Source organism: Balaenoptera borealis (assembly GCF_965194805.1).
Source record: "Balaenoptera borealis genome assembly, chromosome: 12".
Classification (NCBI taxonomy): domain Eukaryota; kingdom Metazoa; phylum Chordata; class Mammalia; order Artiodactyla; family Balaenopteridae; genus Balaenoptera; species Balaenoptera borealis.
In genome coordinates this window covers 76,990,737-77,005,774 of record NC_138869.1, presented here as the reverse complement: position 1 = coordinate 77,005,774, position 15,038 = coordinate 76,990,737, and the positions used below count along the sequence as shown (strand labels likewise).

Sequence of the window (15,038 nt, the reverse complement as noted above, 5' to 3'; positions counted from 1 at the left end):
TGTGGTCAGAAGTGCTTTCACCTTGGCAGGGTGGAGATTCAAGCCCATATTGCCACGCGCTGGATGGCTTGCAACTTCGGCAGATCATCCAGCAGGGCTCCATTTCACTTGTTTGTGGAATTGGACAGTCACTGTGGGACTCTGATGTGTGGGAGCCTTTGACACGGTGAAGGCTTTGCCACCAAGTCCCTCTTCTGGCCACCACACTCAGCAGTGTGGTGCACGGCGCCGTCCCGAGGTAAGGCTGACAAGGGGACTGTGAGGTAAAGGACCCTTGTGGCCACTACAGGCACCCAGGACCTTAATGTGTTCCCCACGGACCCTCTATGGTCTGGGTTAGAAGCCAACCTAGAAGGATCTGCAGCTCCCACGGGCTCCTCCTCTTTGCCCCTCTCTGCTCCCCTGCCTCTGCCCTCCTCTGGCTGTGCAGAGCTGCACACTGTCGCCAGAGCTGGACCCCAGCTAGCTCCAGAGGCAGGCCCGTTGCTCTGTGCTGCGGGGTGGAGCTGTGTGTCTGGGCAGGGCTCTTAGCGCAGGAGGGAAGGAGTGACCCAGGCGTCCTGAATCCATGACTAGGTGACTAGGAGAAAGCTACAGAAGAGTCAGGTGGTGGGAGAGGGCACAGAGGCCGGAGGGAACTGGGTGCCACCCAGGACTGATATTTGGAATAGAATCTGTAAGGGGAAAAGCAGCCAGGGCTTGGGAGTCAGGATGCCCAGGATGAGGCAGCAAAGCAAAGTGTGGACACAGCGGGCCCCTGCTTGCTTTGCACTGTGGTGGCCCTATGGTGCCGTTCGTGGTTCTCACAGCAGAACCGTCCTGTTGGTCCGTGCTATTCTGAGGCAGCATACAGACAGGCGGCAGCAGGCTGGAGCAGCAGTGGGCACACTGGGGTTGCTGCACTTTGTCACTTGGTTGCTCCTCCACCTTTGTGCCAGAGATCATGGCCTGTCTTTCACTGGCCCAGGCCATGTCCTCCTTTTTGAGCAAGCTCTGTGGGGCCAGCACCTTTTGCCTCTCTGGGTTCTCATGCTCTTTATGAGCCTATCCTTTCCCACAGAAACCCAGAGAGCCCCCGGACTCTAGTAGCCAGGCCAGCATGCACCACATGCGGGGACCAGATGGGACTTTCTCCCACTACCACCTCCTGGGCTGCTGCTGCCCCCACGGGCTCTGGTGTGGGCTGAGCTCCAGACCACTAGTCTCATCCATGGCGTTCACTCAACCCCCTTATTCATCCCACTCAGTCACCCTGCCCCAAAGTCTCCCACAAGGTACCCACCTGCTCATCTGCAATGAACAAACCTCCAACAGTCCTTAAAGGAAGAGCGCACCAGCCATGACGCCAGAACCCTGCACATTCCTGTCTGCAGTCCAGCTCCTACATTGCCCACTGTCCTCCACACAGAGTCTAACCCCACTTTGACTCTGATCTGCCTGATCTGGTACCCAGGTCCAGCCACCCAGGCGAGCAGTCCTGATTGCCCTTCTCTCACCAGCACCAGTAAAGATCTGAGCCTCCTTCCCTGCCCTCAGGACCTTCCATCTCTACAAGGGCAAACACTTCCTGGCTGACTCAGGGGATCAAAGTTTGCTTCCCTGATCCCCTTGTGATACCATCCTCACAGCCTCAATTCCTTATATCCCTTTAGCTGGTTTGCACACCAAGGACCACATAATGATCCCATTTATATGAAATGTCCCCAAATTGGCAAATCTAGAGACGGAAGGTGGTTTAGTGGTTGCCTAGAGTTGGGGGGATTGGGAAGAACTGAGGAGTGACTGCTAGAAGGTACGGGGTTTCTTTTTGGGGTGTCACAAATGTTACAAAATTGTGGTGATGGTCACACAATTCTGTGAATATACTAAAAACCACTGAATTGTACACTAAACGGATACATAGTATGGTATGTGAATGATATCTCAACAAAGCTGTTAACAATAAAAACCAAAACCAACCAGACCAACCCACAGCTGAAGCTCAGAGCTCTCCATCTCCTCTGGCTCCTCGTTGAAGGGGAAAAGTAGCAGTTTGGAGGCTTGGGGACCAATACAGCTGTGTGGTGGACATACATTACGGTTTCTTGACTGCCCTTCACCTGAACCCCCTTCTTGTGCTTAGAAACTCCCTACCACAAACCTAGGGAGAAGGTAGGGCCCACCTCCCACCATATGAAAGACCAGACACTTGGCTTTCCCAGCATCGCCTTTGCAGCCAGGTGACTCGATGCCTCTGCCAGGAATGCCTCAGTCTAGAGCAGAGCAGGGGGAAGTGGAGCACCTTTGATGTCGGCACTGACATCTTCACGTCAACACTGGTTCCCAGGTAGGACTTACAGTGCTTTTAACTGCTCTGACTTTATCCCCCACTCCTTTTTTGGAGCTTCTCTCCAGCCTTCTTAGTGTTTCTGTGAGCCCAGTAGTTCAATAGTCTATTTCTGCTTTTATCAGCCAGAATCGGTCTTTTGGCTTTCAGCTAGGCTTGACACACGTGACACTGGGGACCCTGTAGCACTGGCTCCTTCACTCCCCCTGGGACAGGCGAACTATCCTGGTAGCTAGAGCCCTCATCTAACAACCATTGGGAGAAGCGCATTTTATGCATTTCTGTCATCAGAACTACATCTTTTCCCCCATCCCAGAAGCATCAAGCAATAACAGATGTCTTAGCTTCTAATTCTACCTCTTCTTTTCCCTTACAGCTGCTTTTTATTTTTTAAATTATTATTATTTTGGCTGCGCCACACAGCACACAGGATTTTAGTTCCCCAACCAGGGGGCCCCCTGCAGCGGAAGCTGGGTCCTAAACATTGGACTGCCAGGGAATTCCCTATAGCTGCTTTTTAGACGTTAATCTTTCTAATGTTCTGTATTTTTTGTGATTTATCTAGGTCCCCAACCCCACCGTCTGTGATTAACTGGTGTTCCTGATTCTTAGGGTTTATAAATTATTAATTATAATTCTCATCCCCTTTAACATACTCTCTCCTTCTGGAACTCTGATTTGTCTCACATCTCCTCACTCTATCCTCCGTGTTGTTTAACCTCTTTTCCTCAGTTTCCATTTCTGTCTCTGGGCTCCATCTGTGTAACTTCTTCACATCTACTTCCAGTTCATTCTCCTTCTAGGTGTGTCTAATTTGCAGCTTAACCATAAAGTTTCTAACTTCAAATAGTATATTTTTCATTAAAAAATTTTTTTTAATCAATCTGGTGCTTTTTGATATTTTTTCATCAGTCATAGCTTTTCTTTAAACGTAAGTAAGAAATTTTATATTTTGTATTTTATACTTCTAACATCTCAGTCTTTGCTGGTCTGATTCTCTTGCCTGTTGTTCCTAATGACTCTTGCTTATGGGTTTTTTTTTTCCTTGTTTGCTTTGTTTTCACTGTAAGCTTAGATTCCTTGAAATTTTATCTGAAGGAATTCCTTGAGGCCTGGGTTTAAAGTACAATCCTCAAGAGAGGAATGCATTTGCTTCTGCCAGGTGCCTGAAGGCACTATCAACCTGAGATCACTTTAAACTGAATTGTCAGCTTGAGGATTTTCCAGTCCACACAGGCAATATGAATTCTCCACCCAAACAGTACTGAGAGCCAGCTGTGCTTACATATTATCATATTTTTGACCCCACCTTCTACCTCCCCTTGCATCCAAGACCAAAGCTAAGTAGATGAGTTGTGGGATTGGTTCCCTCTTTGAATGATCGTGTCATCTGTTCAGTTTAAATAGGAAGGGTCTCTGATCTGACTTCCCACTTTGTAGGAGCATTAGGTTTATTGCCCACCCAACACGTGGCCCCTGAAATGGTAATTCTAGGCCACCCACAAAAGCAGCAGAATAAAAAGATGAGTGACACGAGTGTTTATGAACTGGCTCCTACATAAAGTCCCAGTCCCGGGAGCCACTCAGACTCTATGGCCTTCAACTGGCCTCAAGGTCACTCACCAGTCCTTTTCCTTCTATACCAGAATCATTACTTTAAGGCAAGAATGGGAGAAGGACTTGAGGACATGATGACCCAGACCCAAGCAGAAGAAGTGTGGAATGGCAGAAGGCTGAGCTGCTCTTCGTGTCCAGCCCTCAGGCAGTCCAAGAGCCCTCTAGTCATCTCTGAGCCAGTCGGGTTCCCAGGCAGCTGTGACCCTTGCCCTTGAATGGGAAAGACCAGAAGGGGCCAAGCCCAAATGTGTCCCCACAGATGCATTTCTCACTGGGGCAGTGGCAGAGCTGAGGACAGCTCCTTACTACTCTTTGCTCAAAGGGAGATGTCTTCTGTCCTTGCCTGCATTTCGGCGCCTCTTTCGACTCAAGAAGCTCTCTAGCTTCTTGCTTCGTTTCAGCTCCTTGAACTTCTCAGCTAGGACCAACTGGCGCTGCTCAGCTAGAAGACAAGTAGAAAGAAAGCCGGTAAGCAAAGGAGGAAGCCCGCCTCTTTCCCTTTCTCCAGGTCAGTAATTCTCAACCACTTTGCAGGGATATGTGGCTCATCTGGAGTTCACTGGTGTGTGTAAGCAAGCTGACTTCTATGATTCTACTCTTTCTCAATTCAACCAACTATGAGCTCCTTCTCTGTGCCCTACCCACATATGTGGGGGTGAGACAGAGATAAAAACGACACTCCCTGCCCACAGTCATTAGGGATACAAGAATGGTTACAAACAACAGCTCCCTACTATTTCTACTTTCCTCCAACTTACCATGGGATCCAGCCTTCATGCCTCCCTTAGGGAGCTCATGGACCCCCAACACAGTATCCTGCCTCTATGGCCACCCAACCCCTGTTCCTGTAACTAGCCTGTCATAGCTGTGCCCCACTCACATTTCTTCAGGAAGTATGGCCGATGGCCCTGCTGGGCCTGAGCCCGCCGCTCCTGCTTCAGGGCCAGGTGCAGCTCCTGCTGCCGCTTCCGTTCCTGCTGTGCCATTTCTTGCTGCTCCTGAGGAGCAAAGATGAGATTGGTGAGACAGGTGAATAGTAGGGACTGTGAATCACCTCCTGCCTCGACCTGCTCTCACCTCCCTCCCCCGTATTCTGACTTACTCACCATTTGCTGAAGCAGCTGCTGCAGTTTCTCGCGCTCCTCCCCTGAACGGTGCTTCTTCAGCTGCTTTTTCACAAGCTCCACATTGGAAAATGAGTATGACAGTTAGCATTCTGTAAATGTTAGGGGAAACTCTGTGCCAAGCATTATTCTAAGAGGTTCGCATATGTTAACTCACATAAACACTATGAGATAGAAATTATTCTCTTTCTGTGATAAGGAAACTGAAGCAAAAAGAGGTTAAGTAACTTGTCAGTGATCACACAGCTAGTAAATTGACGCACCCTGCTCCCCTCTGCCCGACTCTCTGACCTGTGCTCTTGTCTCACCACTCGGAATCCCCACAGACCAATCTCATGTTACTCACATCTTTCTCTCTGGCTCGGATGTCATTTAGGAATTGATACGTTTTATCAAACACCTCAGGATTATATTCCCCTGACAGATCGTCAAAGCGGGGGTCCCGGGCTACCTTTGGAGCAAACAGAGAGAATATAAAAGAACCGTTCAGTCTCCTTTCACTGAGAAAGAGCTTACTGCCTCCTCCTCACCTTCTTACTGATGGGAACAACTTGACGCAAAAATGGCACCCGGGCCTTGGCTGACATTTCCAGAGGCCTATGGAGAAATTAAACAGGTCAAGGGAACTCCAGTCTTGTCAAAGGCCTCCCACCTGCCACCCAAGAAAGCAGACACCTACTCAAGGGACCAGCTATCCTCCAACTCCTGGGGCAGGCCTTGCTCCTCACCTGTGCTTATCTGCAACACATGCTTTTTGGACAGGTGGTCTGGAACTTTGCTTCTTAGTGCTGTTTCCAGTTACCAATTGTTTGTACGTCTTAGTCCCCACTTGGCTCTGCAATTCCAACAGCTCCTCAAATGACATGTGAGATGTGCCTGTGAAAGGTAGGTGGGGGTGGGAGGGAACCGCAACTCAGCTCAGCATCTGCCATTGCTGCAAAGACGCCATGCCATCTTCATTCCTTAGGTAACTGATCCTTTCCAACATCCCCTTCAGACCGATCACTGCAGGTCCTGGGCAGCACAGGTTGTAATGGCGCTACACTGACACCTAACTCCCCATCGGTTCCAGCTACCTGGGGCCTCACCTTGCTAAAGAAGGTGTATATGTAAGGCTCTTTTAAATCACTCCTTCACAGGTTTCCCCATAAGGACCTCTGTCTCCCTTGCTCAGCTACCATCGCCATTATTCTGGTTCAGGATATGCTCAGCACCTCTCACCTCAATCAGTACTCTAGCCTCCTCACTGCTCTCCCAACCTCCAGTCTCACTCCTCTCAAAGCTATGCTCCCCGCTTCAGCCTGGGAGAGGCATCTAAAAAGCAAAACCTGGGGAGGGGGTAAATTGGGAGATTGGGATTGACATATACACACTACTATTGATATATATAAAATAGATAACTAATAAGGACCTACTGTAGCACAGGGAACTCTACTCAATACTCTATAATGACCTATATGGGAAAAGAATCTAAAAAAGAGTGGATAGGACTTCCCTGGTGGCACAGTGGTTAAGAATCCGCCTGCCAATGCAGGGAACACGGGTTTGATCCTGGTCTGGGAAGATCCCACATGCTGCGGAGCAACTAAGTCCGTGTGCCATAACTACTGAAGCCCGCGCCTGGAGCCCGTGCTCCGCAACAAGAGAAGCCACTGCTGGTGGTGTGCTGAATTGGGCGATTGGGATTGACGTGTATACACTGATGTGTATAAAATTGATGACTGATTAAAAAAAAAAGAGAAGCCACCGCAATGAGAAGCCCGCGCACCGTAACGAAGAGTAGCCCCCACTCACTGCAACTAGAGAAAAGCCCACGTACAGCAACGAAGACCCAACACAGCCAAAAATAATATAAAATAAAAAAATAAGAGTGGATATATGTATATGTGTAACTGATTCACTTTGCTGTACGCTTGAAACTAACACATTGTAAATCAACCATACTCCAATAAAAATTTTTTTAAAAAAGGAAACTACTTCAGACCTGAAGTTTTCACTTTCAGTTCTTTAATAACTTTCTCTTTCCAAAAAAAAAAAAAAAAAAGGCAAACCTGATCTTATCACTCCCACCTCATTTCCACATACATATCCTACACATCATGTCACTCCAGAACTCACAACTCCCCAGTGGCTTCCATCTTGCTCAGAGGAAAAGCTCTAGGCTTTGTAATAGCCTGAAGACCCCATGTGATCTAGCCCGGGTTTTGGCTCTAATCTCATCTCCTACCATCTCCTCCTTCCTACTACTCTCCAGTCAACTGGCCTCCAAGCAGTTCCTAAGCAGGAAGGTATGCTCCCACCTCAGTTCCTTTGCACCTGACTTTGCTTGGAACACTTCCTCCCGCTGTACTGCTTGCTCCCTCACCTCCTTCAAACGGTTTCTCAAATGTCACCTACCCAGTGAGGCCTTCTGTGATTACTTAAAACTGTAACTCCTCCCCTGCTTTCTCTTCAAAGCTCTTATCACCTTTTTCAAAAAATTTACCCTTTAAAAGTCTGCAATTCCGTGTTTTATTGGCTTTTATTAATTTGCTTGGTTTTTTTTAACCCCTAAAAGGTAAGCTTCATGAGGACAGTGTTGTGCTGCTTTATTCACTACTGTATCTCCAGCATCTAGAACTGTGCCTGCACACAACAGATGCTCAATAATGTTGGCAAAATTTGTTGAATCCTCACCTACTAAGCCTTCCCCAACAATCCATCCCCTTTCCTGACTCTGCTTTTGAACATAACGTTTCCTCCCTGCGAAAAACCCTCTTCGCCCTCTAAAAAACTGCTCAGGATGTCCTAATCCAGGAAGCATCCTCTCTCACTCCCCACTTTCCAGTGCGTTGGGGGGCGCTCCCGGTGTTTGCATCTTTCAGGTAACTTAAGTCTCACGGTCACGGCGTCTCCAGGCTCCGAGCCCGCACCACACACGGTGCCACTGGCCCCTCACCCCGCCTCCACGGCTGCCCCTCGGCCCGGCGCCGTCCCCTCACCCTTCTGCAGCTTCCCGGGCCCCAGGCCCCCGCCGTCCCGAGCCCCGCGACGAGACCCGAAGGCCGCCCATTCCCGGGAGTTCACTCTCAGCATCGGCTCGCGCGGCCTGCCGAAGACTAATGGCGCTACTTCCGCTCCGGCGGCCGCCGCCCCGCCCCTTCCGGCATCTCTGGCAGGCCGAGTCCGCGAGGCTTGATGTCAATAGAGCAGATCCCGCCCACCGCCGCACGGGCCGCTGGTGGGCGGCCGGGGAGCCCTCCCTGGGCGGAAAAGGGCGCCCGCTGTAAATAACGTTACCCCCTCCCTTTTGTCGCTTGGCGCTGCACTCCGCGCCGAAGAGAAACTCCGGCTAGGCTGTGGTGGTATTTGGTTTCCTAATGCTCTTGGCTGAGAAGCCAGAACCTCAGCACCCTGGCCCCACCGCAAACTCCTGCCGTCCCTTGCCTATTCCACACAAAAGAGATCACACGTTTGGAGACTTTCAAATCATTTTTATAAAATCTGAGCTGGCTGAGAGCGTCAGGGTACAGCAACAGCTCAAGGAAGGGTGGGATTATCTGCTGGTCCTCCCCTCCCCAGGTTAGGGAGAAGGAGATTTCATGCCAACAGCTGCAACTCCTCTCAGCTCCCAATCAATGCTCAGGGCTCAAGCAGCGGGAAGAGGTGGAAAGAAGGGTGGGGAGGGGAAGCTCCTGAGGCTGACACTGCTTGCTTCTCCCTCCTCCCCATTCCCTTCGCTTCCCAGCAGAGCATGGCCGACCTGGGGCAGAGCAGAGGCCCAGGAGCAGTTGGAGGGAGGTGAATGGGACAGAGCACCAAGGGGAAGGGGCCCTCGGCCCAAGGAGGAAGGGACCTAGCCTTCCCCCCTGCAGCTCCCCACTAAGTTCACAGCACAGAAAACACCTCTAGTCCAACAACTCCATGTGGAGGTATACCAAGTCCAGGGTCCAAAGGGGCAGGCGGGGGAGAGATGGGCAAGGGCAGTGAAGACACCAGCAGGCTCAGGAAGGGAGGCGGCAGAAACTTCCTCCTACCCATGGGAGGAGACAATGGGGCGACTGATATTGCTGTTGGTGGTCATGGCATTCAGCTCCCACCTGGAAGGCCAAAAATGACAGGCAGAAAGGACAGAAGGGGGAGCCTCCGCCCCCAAGTCCAGAATTGCTCAAACAAAGCAATGAACACACCAGTGCCTTCAACTTCCTAAAGCTCAACCACCCACGGCCACCTCTTCCTTACAGCCCTATGAGGGTTAACAATCAGGGCTCCACCCACCACCAAATCCACTACCACCCACTAGTCCACCTGCAAGCTCATGTGGACTTCCTGTTTATGTTTACATATTGATATTCTTGTGCCCAACACCTGCAATAAAACATCTGTGTATACATCTCAATAAACTTCCCAACCTACCTTTCCTCCTATGCTCAGATCCAACCAGGATGCCCCTCCCCCCACCAGGAATGTCGGTTTTTGCTCTCAACTCCCATCCTTTTAAGGCCCTGATTCAGCTCTCCTATCCTCCCTGAGGCCTTCCCCAGCCATCCCACCATATTAAAATTAAATTCCTCTCTTTTTGACAACTGTCATTCTACAAAGTACCTCCTTATGCCAAGGCTCTACTCTACTTGGTACTAGGCACTTGCACATGTGTTCATCTTGGGCCAGCCTGGGATCCATCTGTTCAGCCTTGTATACTCTATCACCAAATACTGAACACACAGACCCTCAGCAAGTAAGAATTAAGCTGAACTGAATCAAGGAGAGGAAAGTGTCGCAGAATGACCCAGAAGGGCACAATTATATACAAGATAACTTTCAGTGCTTGATTTAGACCTAAGAATGGAATTCAAAGGGAAGGAGCTAGGAAGGACCTCCCTTAATTCTGGAATTAATGTGATCCAGAGGCTCCAAAACTTGTTTTTTCTCTGCAGCTAGGTTCTAGATTTAATCAAACTTTCTCAGCATATTAACAAAAATAACTGTATCAGCTCAGGAATTAGGAAGTGATGCCTCTGAGCTTGGTTTGAAAACTGGACATTTTTTCCATAAAACTCACCCAGATGACAGTTTTATATTTCCTTCTTGCTCCCTCTCCACAAGTATGCTACAGAACAAAATCTTCTCTCTCCTGCACACTGAGACCAAGCCAATCAGGTCATGCCTGTGCTGCCCACTCACCCTCAACCAGTCCCTCCTTTCCAACCATTCACTGTACCTGATGTCATGGGGCAAACAGGACTGGTCCAGGTTATACTGAATCACAGCCAGTTTGCACAGAGTCTTCAGACTAGGGCCTTTAAAGGAGGAGTGGGGGAGAGGGAGATGGTCAAAGCCGAGGAAAGGGTCCAGTCCTGGATATCACCTCCCAAAGACAGGGACCCTGATGGCAAAAGCACTTAGGGAATAAGTGTACTTACTAAAGTCCAAAATGTGTAAGTCAGAATGATCTATGAGGTCAAATTCATCTCCCAGGCCTTCCTCAGGAGATGGACTATACGGATCAAAAGAGAGATGAAGGAAGGAGTGAAGACTACCCACGAGACCCTCTTGCTCAAATGTCTCCCATGTTAGTCACAGGCTTAGGCCCTTCCTGGAGCCCTCCCCTCTCTCCTCCTAACCTGGTACCCCCAAAGAGGACAATCTTGTCACCAACAATACAGCAGCACTGGCGCCGGCGGGGACATGGCCCCTTCCCCTTCGGTTCAATCTTTTTCCAGGTAAACGACACTAAAGAGAAGTTTAAATGGAGGTTCAACACCTGCCTAGCCCAGATATCCTCTCCACCCCCGCCCCTCACCCACTCAGGATTATTCTTTTCTTTTCCACGCCCCCTCAATTGCTCCCTGTTCCTCCCTTAAAGGCAGTGCTCTTTACCAGGGTTAAACTTCCAGAGATCATGGAAGTGCCGGTTCAGCCTTGCATTATAGCCACCAAAAATGTACAGCTCCCCATTGTAGCCAACTGGAAGGAGAGAGGAATGTCAAGAATGTAGGGGCAATAGGGGGACGGGGACTTGGCAGGGACCTAACAGACACTCACAGGCTGAGTGGCTCCGGCGCCCCTCGGGCAGCACTGGGGTGGGTGGACAGTCCAGCCAGGCCTCAGTCCTCGTGTCAAAGACACGGATGCGGTTGCAGTAAATCTCATTGTTGGAATGGAATGGCCCAAAACGGTCTGCACGGCCCCCAAAGACATACATGTGACTGCCCAGCATTGTGGCCGAGTGGAAGTCCCTCCAGCGTGCAGGGTTGCCCTGGGCAGGAGCAGAGATGGGAGGGGGAGGGGTCAGCTTTCACTGTTTGAGCTCCCTATGGTTCCTTAAATTGAGGGTGGGGAGCTGGGAGAGAGGAAGAAGGGCCAACCTTTGTACAGATCAGGGTCCATGTCATGGTGCTGGTATCCAGCTTGTGAATGTCATTGGAAAAGCAGTCCGCCTGACAAGAAAGAGAAAGGAAGTGAAGGAAGGAATAAAAGAGAGGAGCAGGGGTCACTCTCCGACCCTCCGTCCCTCCCACCTCAGAACCTGCAAGCAAACCAAAGCCTCCCATTCCACTACTTTCAATTTCCCTTCCTCCTTCTCATTCCCACCCTCGGGAAACCTCTAGTTTCTTCCCAGACCTACCAGCTGCTCGTAGCCCCCGAAAATGTACATGGTCTTGCCCAGGACACAAGCCGAATGTCCATCCCGGGCCCCAGGAACTGTTCCTGCCACTCGGGGTGTGGACCATTTGTGAGTATCTGAAGGAGGGGAGAGGGTGGGCCCAGTAAGCAAGCTGGCGCTCCCTCCTCGACTCAGGGGCGCCTTATTCCCAGCCCCCCTCAGCCCACACCTTCCCCGGCCCCGCGAGGCACCATTTGGCAGAACACAGCCTCCAGAGACTCATACTCACTGACGTCAAAGGCATAGAGCACATTGCAGGCCCCTTCGGTGTCATTCCGCCCGCCCCAAAGGAAGACTGTGTCGTCGATGAGGACGGTGGAGTGTCCATACCGCATGTAGGGTACCACGGGAGCCTGCCCGCGGGTGGCGGGCCTCACTGGGGGCAGCTTTGTCCAACGCAAGGACACTGTGGGCACAGCTCTGCTCAGCCCTGGGAACCTCCCTTCAGGCCATCCACATTTTCCCAAACCACATGTTAGTTTCCTCCACCCCCTCTGGCCATGGGGGCCACCAACAAAGCTCACTCAGCCACCCACTGCCCTCCCTGATGTGGGCACCCAGGGATGGTCCCCAAGTTAGCTTACCTGCATTGAAAATGTGCACATCAATCTGACGCAGCGTCTCATAGTCTTCACCAGAGCAGTAACCCCCGAAGGAGTACACCCGGTGCCCGACAGCCACTGCAGCATGGTTCACCCTGCGGGGCCCGCCCTCCAGGTGCACCGTCCACCGTAACATCCCCTGGGCCACTGGTTACAGCAACATGCCCCCCCGGCACGGCCTGCTGCCTCTGCTATACCTGCACACAAGTTAGGGCCACGGGCTCCTCAGGCAAAGCCTTTGCCTGGGTCACCGTGACTCTGCCCAGGACTAGCCTTGCCTCTAAGTGGCACCTGGTGGCCCTCCCACACCACCCCTCCACAGCTCAGGTGGCTGGCTCTGCTCCAGGGGAGCTGCTGAGGTCAGGAAGCTAGCCCTGGCCCTGTGTTCTCCAACAGCAAAGGGTGGAGCCACTCTGACCTGACTGCCAGCTCAGACTGCTGATCAAGGGCTCAACGTGGTCGTCCCCTACTCATGGCGGCTGCACCCTGTCACTGGCCTGGCCCAAGCTCCAAGCCCCCTTCAAAGGTCAGTGAGTTCTCTTGTCTTTCTGGCTCTGCTCTGCCTACTGCCACCTCTCTAAGAATCTCTGTGCTCTTTGAGGTGGGGAGAGGGATCTCAAAATACTCAGAGCTATTAATAGCCCAGCCAACCCCAGACAGTCCACTGAAAGCTGGCATGAGTGCCTCCAAGCATAAAAGCTTTTAGGCTTTTAGAGTGGAACAGTTCCTCTATCCAGGATGGGGTGGGATTGACCCCGGACAGGAACATCCATGGACGATTAGCCCCTCACAGGGGGCTCTTGTCAAGCAGAGCTGTTGTCATCGGGGTCACCCAGGGCCCCTCACGGGCATGAGGAGTTCCTTTGACAGCTGTGCCTGGCATGCTGCCAAGAACTTAAGCCAGAAAGGTATGTGTGGTGCTGGGGGTTGAGGGGGTAGGGTTTTCTCCTCTTGCCACTTGCCCAACCTAGCCATTGTGGTAGAGAACAAGCTATTTCCAGCAGCTCTTCTCCCACTTGGGTCTCTGAAAGGGGACAGGGGTGGGGGTGTGCACTGGAAAGGGAAAGGAAAGCAAAATACCCTTGGGCAGGACAAGAAAAAGACCCAGGCATGAGAGATCATGGTCTCTTAAAGACAACCTGCTAACCTAGTGATAACGGGTACATCTGAAGGCTCTGTCAGGCAAATCCTGCAGCTGGCACTGCCTGCTCTGGCAGGCACCTGCTGGGTTTGGGTAGATCATCTGCTCCCTGTTCAAGAAGCCCTGGCAGAACGGGAAAAAAAAAAAAGAAGCCCTGGCAGAGGGAAGAGCCAGGCAGAATTTCAGGCAAAGAAAAAGCTCAAGTAAGGGAGACCCCTCACAAGAAAGACACACAGGTTTCAGCTGGCTTGCCAGCCCTCCTGCCCCTGCCCAACCTCCCTCAACCCCCAACCCCATGCTTTAAATAGCCACTCTGCCAAACCTGAAATAGACCCTCAGGAAACCACTCTCACTTCATTACTCCTGTCCTCAATCCAAAAGCTCTTGGATCTGGGCTTGTAAGGACAGATAGGAAGGAGGTTGAAGAGCTTAAGAACCGGAGTCCTTCATCTTCCCTCATAGCTTCCACTCCCCACTTCAGCTATATCAAGGTAAAGCAAAGAATTCAGAGGACAAGAGAGAAGCAATTCCATCCAAAGGTGGAGAAAAAAACCTTAGCTTCTTCTCCAAAAAAAACCACAACTCAAGCTCGTGGAGAACAAGCCCCCAGGGTCTCAGAGTCTCCTCTTATCCCTGGGTCTCTCCCATCCTCTATCACTGCCGCATTCTCAAGCTTCTTCAATTCCCTTCATGTACCTACCCCCCCTTCCTATTCTCTTGCAATTTTCACTCCCCGTTTCTGGCCCTTCTTGATCTCCTGAGAGCTTTGCCGTTTTCCCCTTCTTCCTTCTCCCACGACTCCAAGCTCCACCCCGATAGCCCTCCATTTTCCCTCTTCCACTAAGGGGAAAAAAGCTAATATCCATTGACCCCCTCTCCGCCAGAGATATTCCTCCCTGTATATGACGCTATCCCTGTCGTCTCCCAGTCATCCCAACCTCCCCTCCCGCACAACTCCAGACACCCCCGCCCTTTTCTTCCATTATCCTCAGCTTCCCTGTTCTCCTCATAACCCGGTCTTCTTTCCAATTTCCTTTAGTGCCTCCTCCGGCTGCCTACCAGGTCTCTCCCACTGGTTTCCTCACCATCCTCCCGGAGCCCTTCTTTCCCCATTAACACTCTCCTTTCCCATCATCCCCCTAGCTCCCTCCCCACCCCCACCTCTTCACTCTCAGGCCCCTCCCCCACGACTCCAGCGCTAAGCATGGGCGTCCCCAGCCCCTATAATTCTCCTTGTCCCTCAACCCACCCCGGGCTACCTGCCAGGCCGGGCCGGGGCGGGGCCGCGGGTCCTCGCGCTGCCTGCAGCCTAGAAACCGTTGCACGCCAACCGACAACTCGGTCCCCAACGAGATAAACACAACCAGGCTCTGTCCTTCCGGCGGGCAGCTGTCTGCGCACGTGCAGTCAGAGCTAAGTGCCCGAAGCCTACCGGGACTTGTAGTTCACGGAGTTCCGGAGGGACGTCAGGGGCTCAAGAGTGGGTAGGAGCCTGAGGAGATTCTGTGCATGTGCAGATACGTGTCAAAAATCGCGGGAGTTACTGGGTAATGTAGTCCTTGGTTGTCGGGGAAAAAGACGG

General features: G+C 51.5%; 2 protein-coding genes across 8 annotated transcripts; both read right to left on the bottom strand.

The window, feature by feature from the left end:
* Positions 1 to 3,748: 3,748 nt before the first annotated feature.
* Positions 3,749 to 8,205, bottom strand: RRP36 (ribosomal RNA processing 36). Of its 2 annotated transcripts, XM_082345507.1 has the most exons (7): positions 8,049 to 8,205; positions 5,796 to 5,943; positions 5,598 to 5,664; positions 5,414 to 5,518; positions 5,050 to 5,124; positions 4,824 to 4,941; positions 3,749 to 4,385 (listed from the first exon to the last, which is right to left on the bottom strand). In XM_082345507.1, exons 1-7 carry the CDS (start codon positions 8,140 to 8,142, stop codon positions 4,249 to 4,251), a joined length of 744 nt encoding a protein of 247 aa, XP_082201633.1. In that variant the 5' UTR covers positions 8,143 to 8,205; the 3' UTR covers positions 3,749 to 4,248. The 2 variants fall into 2 exon arrangements, with proteins under 2 accessions (XP_082201633.1, XP_082201634.1); XM_082345508.1 differs by lacking the exon at positions 5,414 to 5,518.
* A 320-nt stretch (positions 8,206 to 8,525) lies between these two features.
* On the bottom strand, positions 8,526 to 14,871 carry KLHDC3 (kelch domain containing 3). Of its 6 annotated transcripts, XM_082345492.1 has the most exons (13): positions 14,716 to 14,862; positions 13,810 to 13,937; positions 13,463 to 13,579; positions 12,298 to 12,512; positions 11,943 to 12,119; positions 11,675 to 11,790; positions 11,415 to 11,486; positions 11,092 to 11,305; positions 10,927 to 11,013; positions 10,671 to 10,779; positions 10,470 to 10,543; positions 10,268 to 10,346; positions 8,526 to 9,079 (listed from the first exon to the last, which is right to left on the bottom strand). In XM_082345492.1, the coding sequence occupies exons 4-13, from the start codon at positions 12,449 to 12,451 to the stop codon at positions 8,935 to 8,937; spliced, it is 1,227 nt and encodes a 408-aa protein (XP_082201618.1). In that variant the 5' UTR covers positions 12,452 to 12,512; positions 13,463 to 13,579; positions 13,810 to 13,937; positions 14,716 to 14,862; the 3' UTR covers positions 8,526 to 8,934. The 6 variants fall into 6 exon arrangements, with proteins under 6 accessions (XP_082201618.1, XP_082201619.1, XP_082201622.1 ...); XM_082345493.1 differs by lacking the exon at positions 13,810 to 13,937 and having other exon boundaries at positions 14,716 to 14,864; XM_082345496.1 differs by lacking the exons at positions 13,463 to 13,579; positions 13,810 to 13,937 and having other exon boundaries at positions 8,526 to 9,146; positions 14,716 to 14,871.
* Positions 14,872 to 15,038: the final 167 nt, after the last annotated feature.

Excerpts from the sequence above, each read along its gene's own strand:
- RRP36 (XM_082345507.1), bottom strand. The coding sequence starts at position 8,142 with ATGCTGAGAGTGAACTCCCGGGAATGGGCGGCCTTCGGGTCTCGTCGC. Across the intron at positions 5,944-8,048 it reads GCCCGGGAAGCTGCAGAAGG|GCACATCTCACATGTCATTT; the intron begins GTGAGGGGACGG and ends TACCTTTCACAG. Across the intron at positions 5,665-5,795 it reads TGTGTTGCAGATAAGCACAG|GCCTCTGGAAATGTCAGCCA; the intron begins GTGAGGAGCAAG and ends ATTTCTCCATAG.
- KLHDC3 (XM_082345491.1), bottom strand. The coding sequence starts at position 12,451 with ATGTTACGGTGGACGGTGCACCTGGAGGGCGGGCCCCGCAGGGTGAAC. Across the intron at positions 10,780-10,926 it reads TCTCTGGAAGTTTAACCCTG|TGTCGTTTACCTGGAAAAAG; the intron begins GTAAAGAGCACT and ends ACTTCTCTTTAG. Across the intron at positions 9,080-10,267 it reads TGTTTGCCCCATGACATCAG|GAGGAAGTTTCTGCCGCCTC; the intron begins GTACAGTGAATG and ends TCCCATGGGTAG.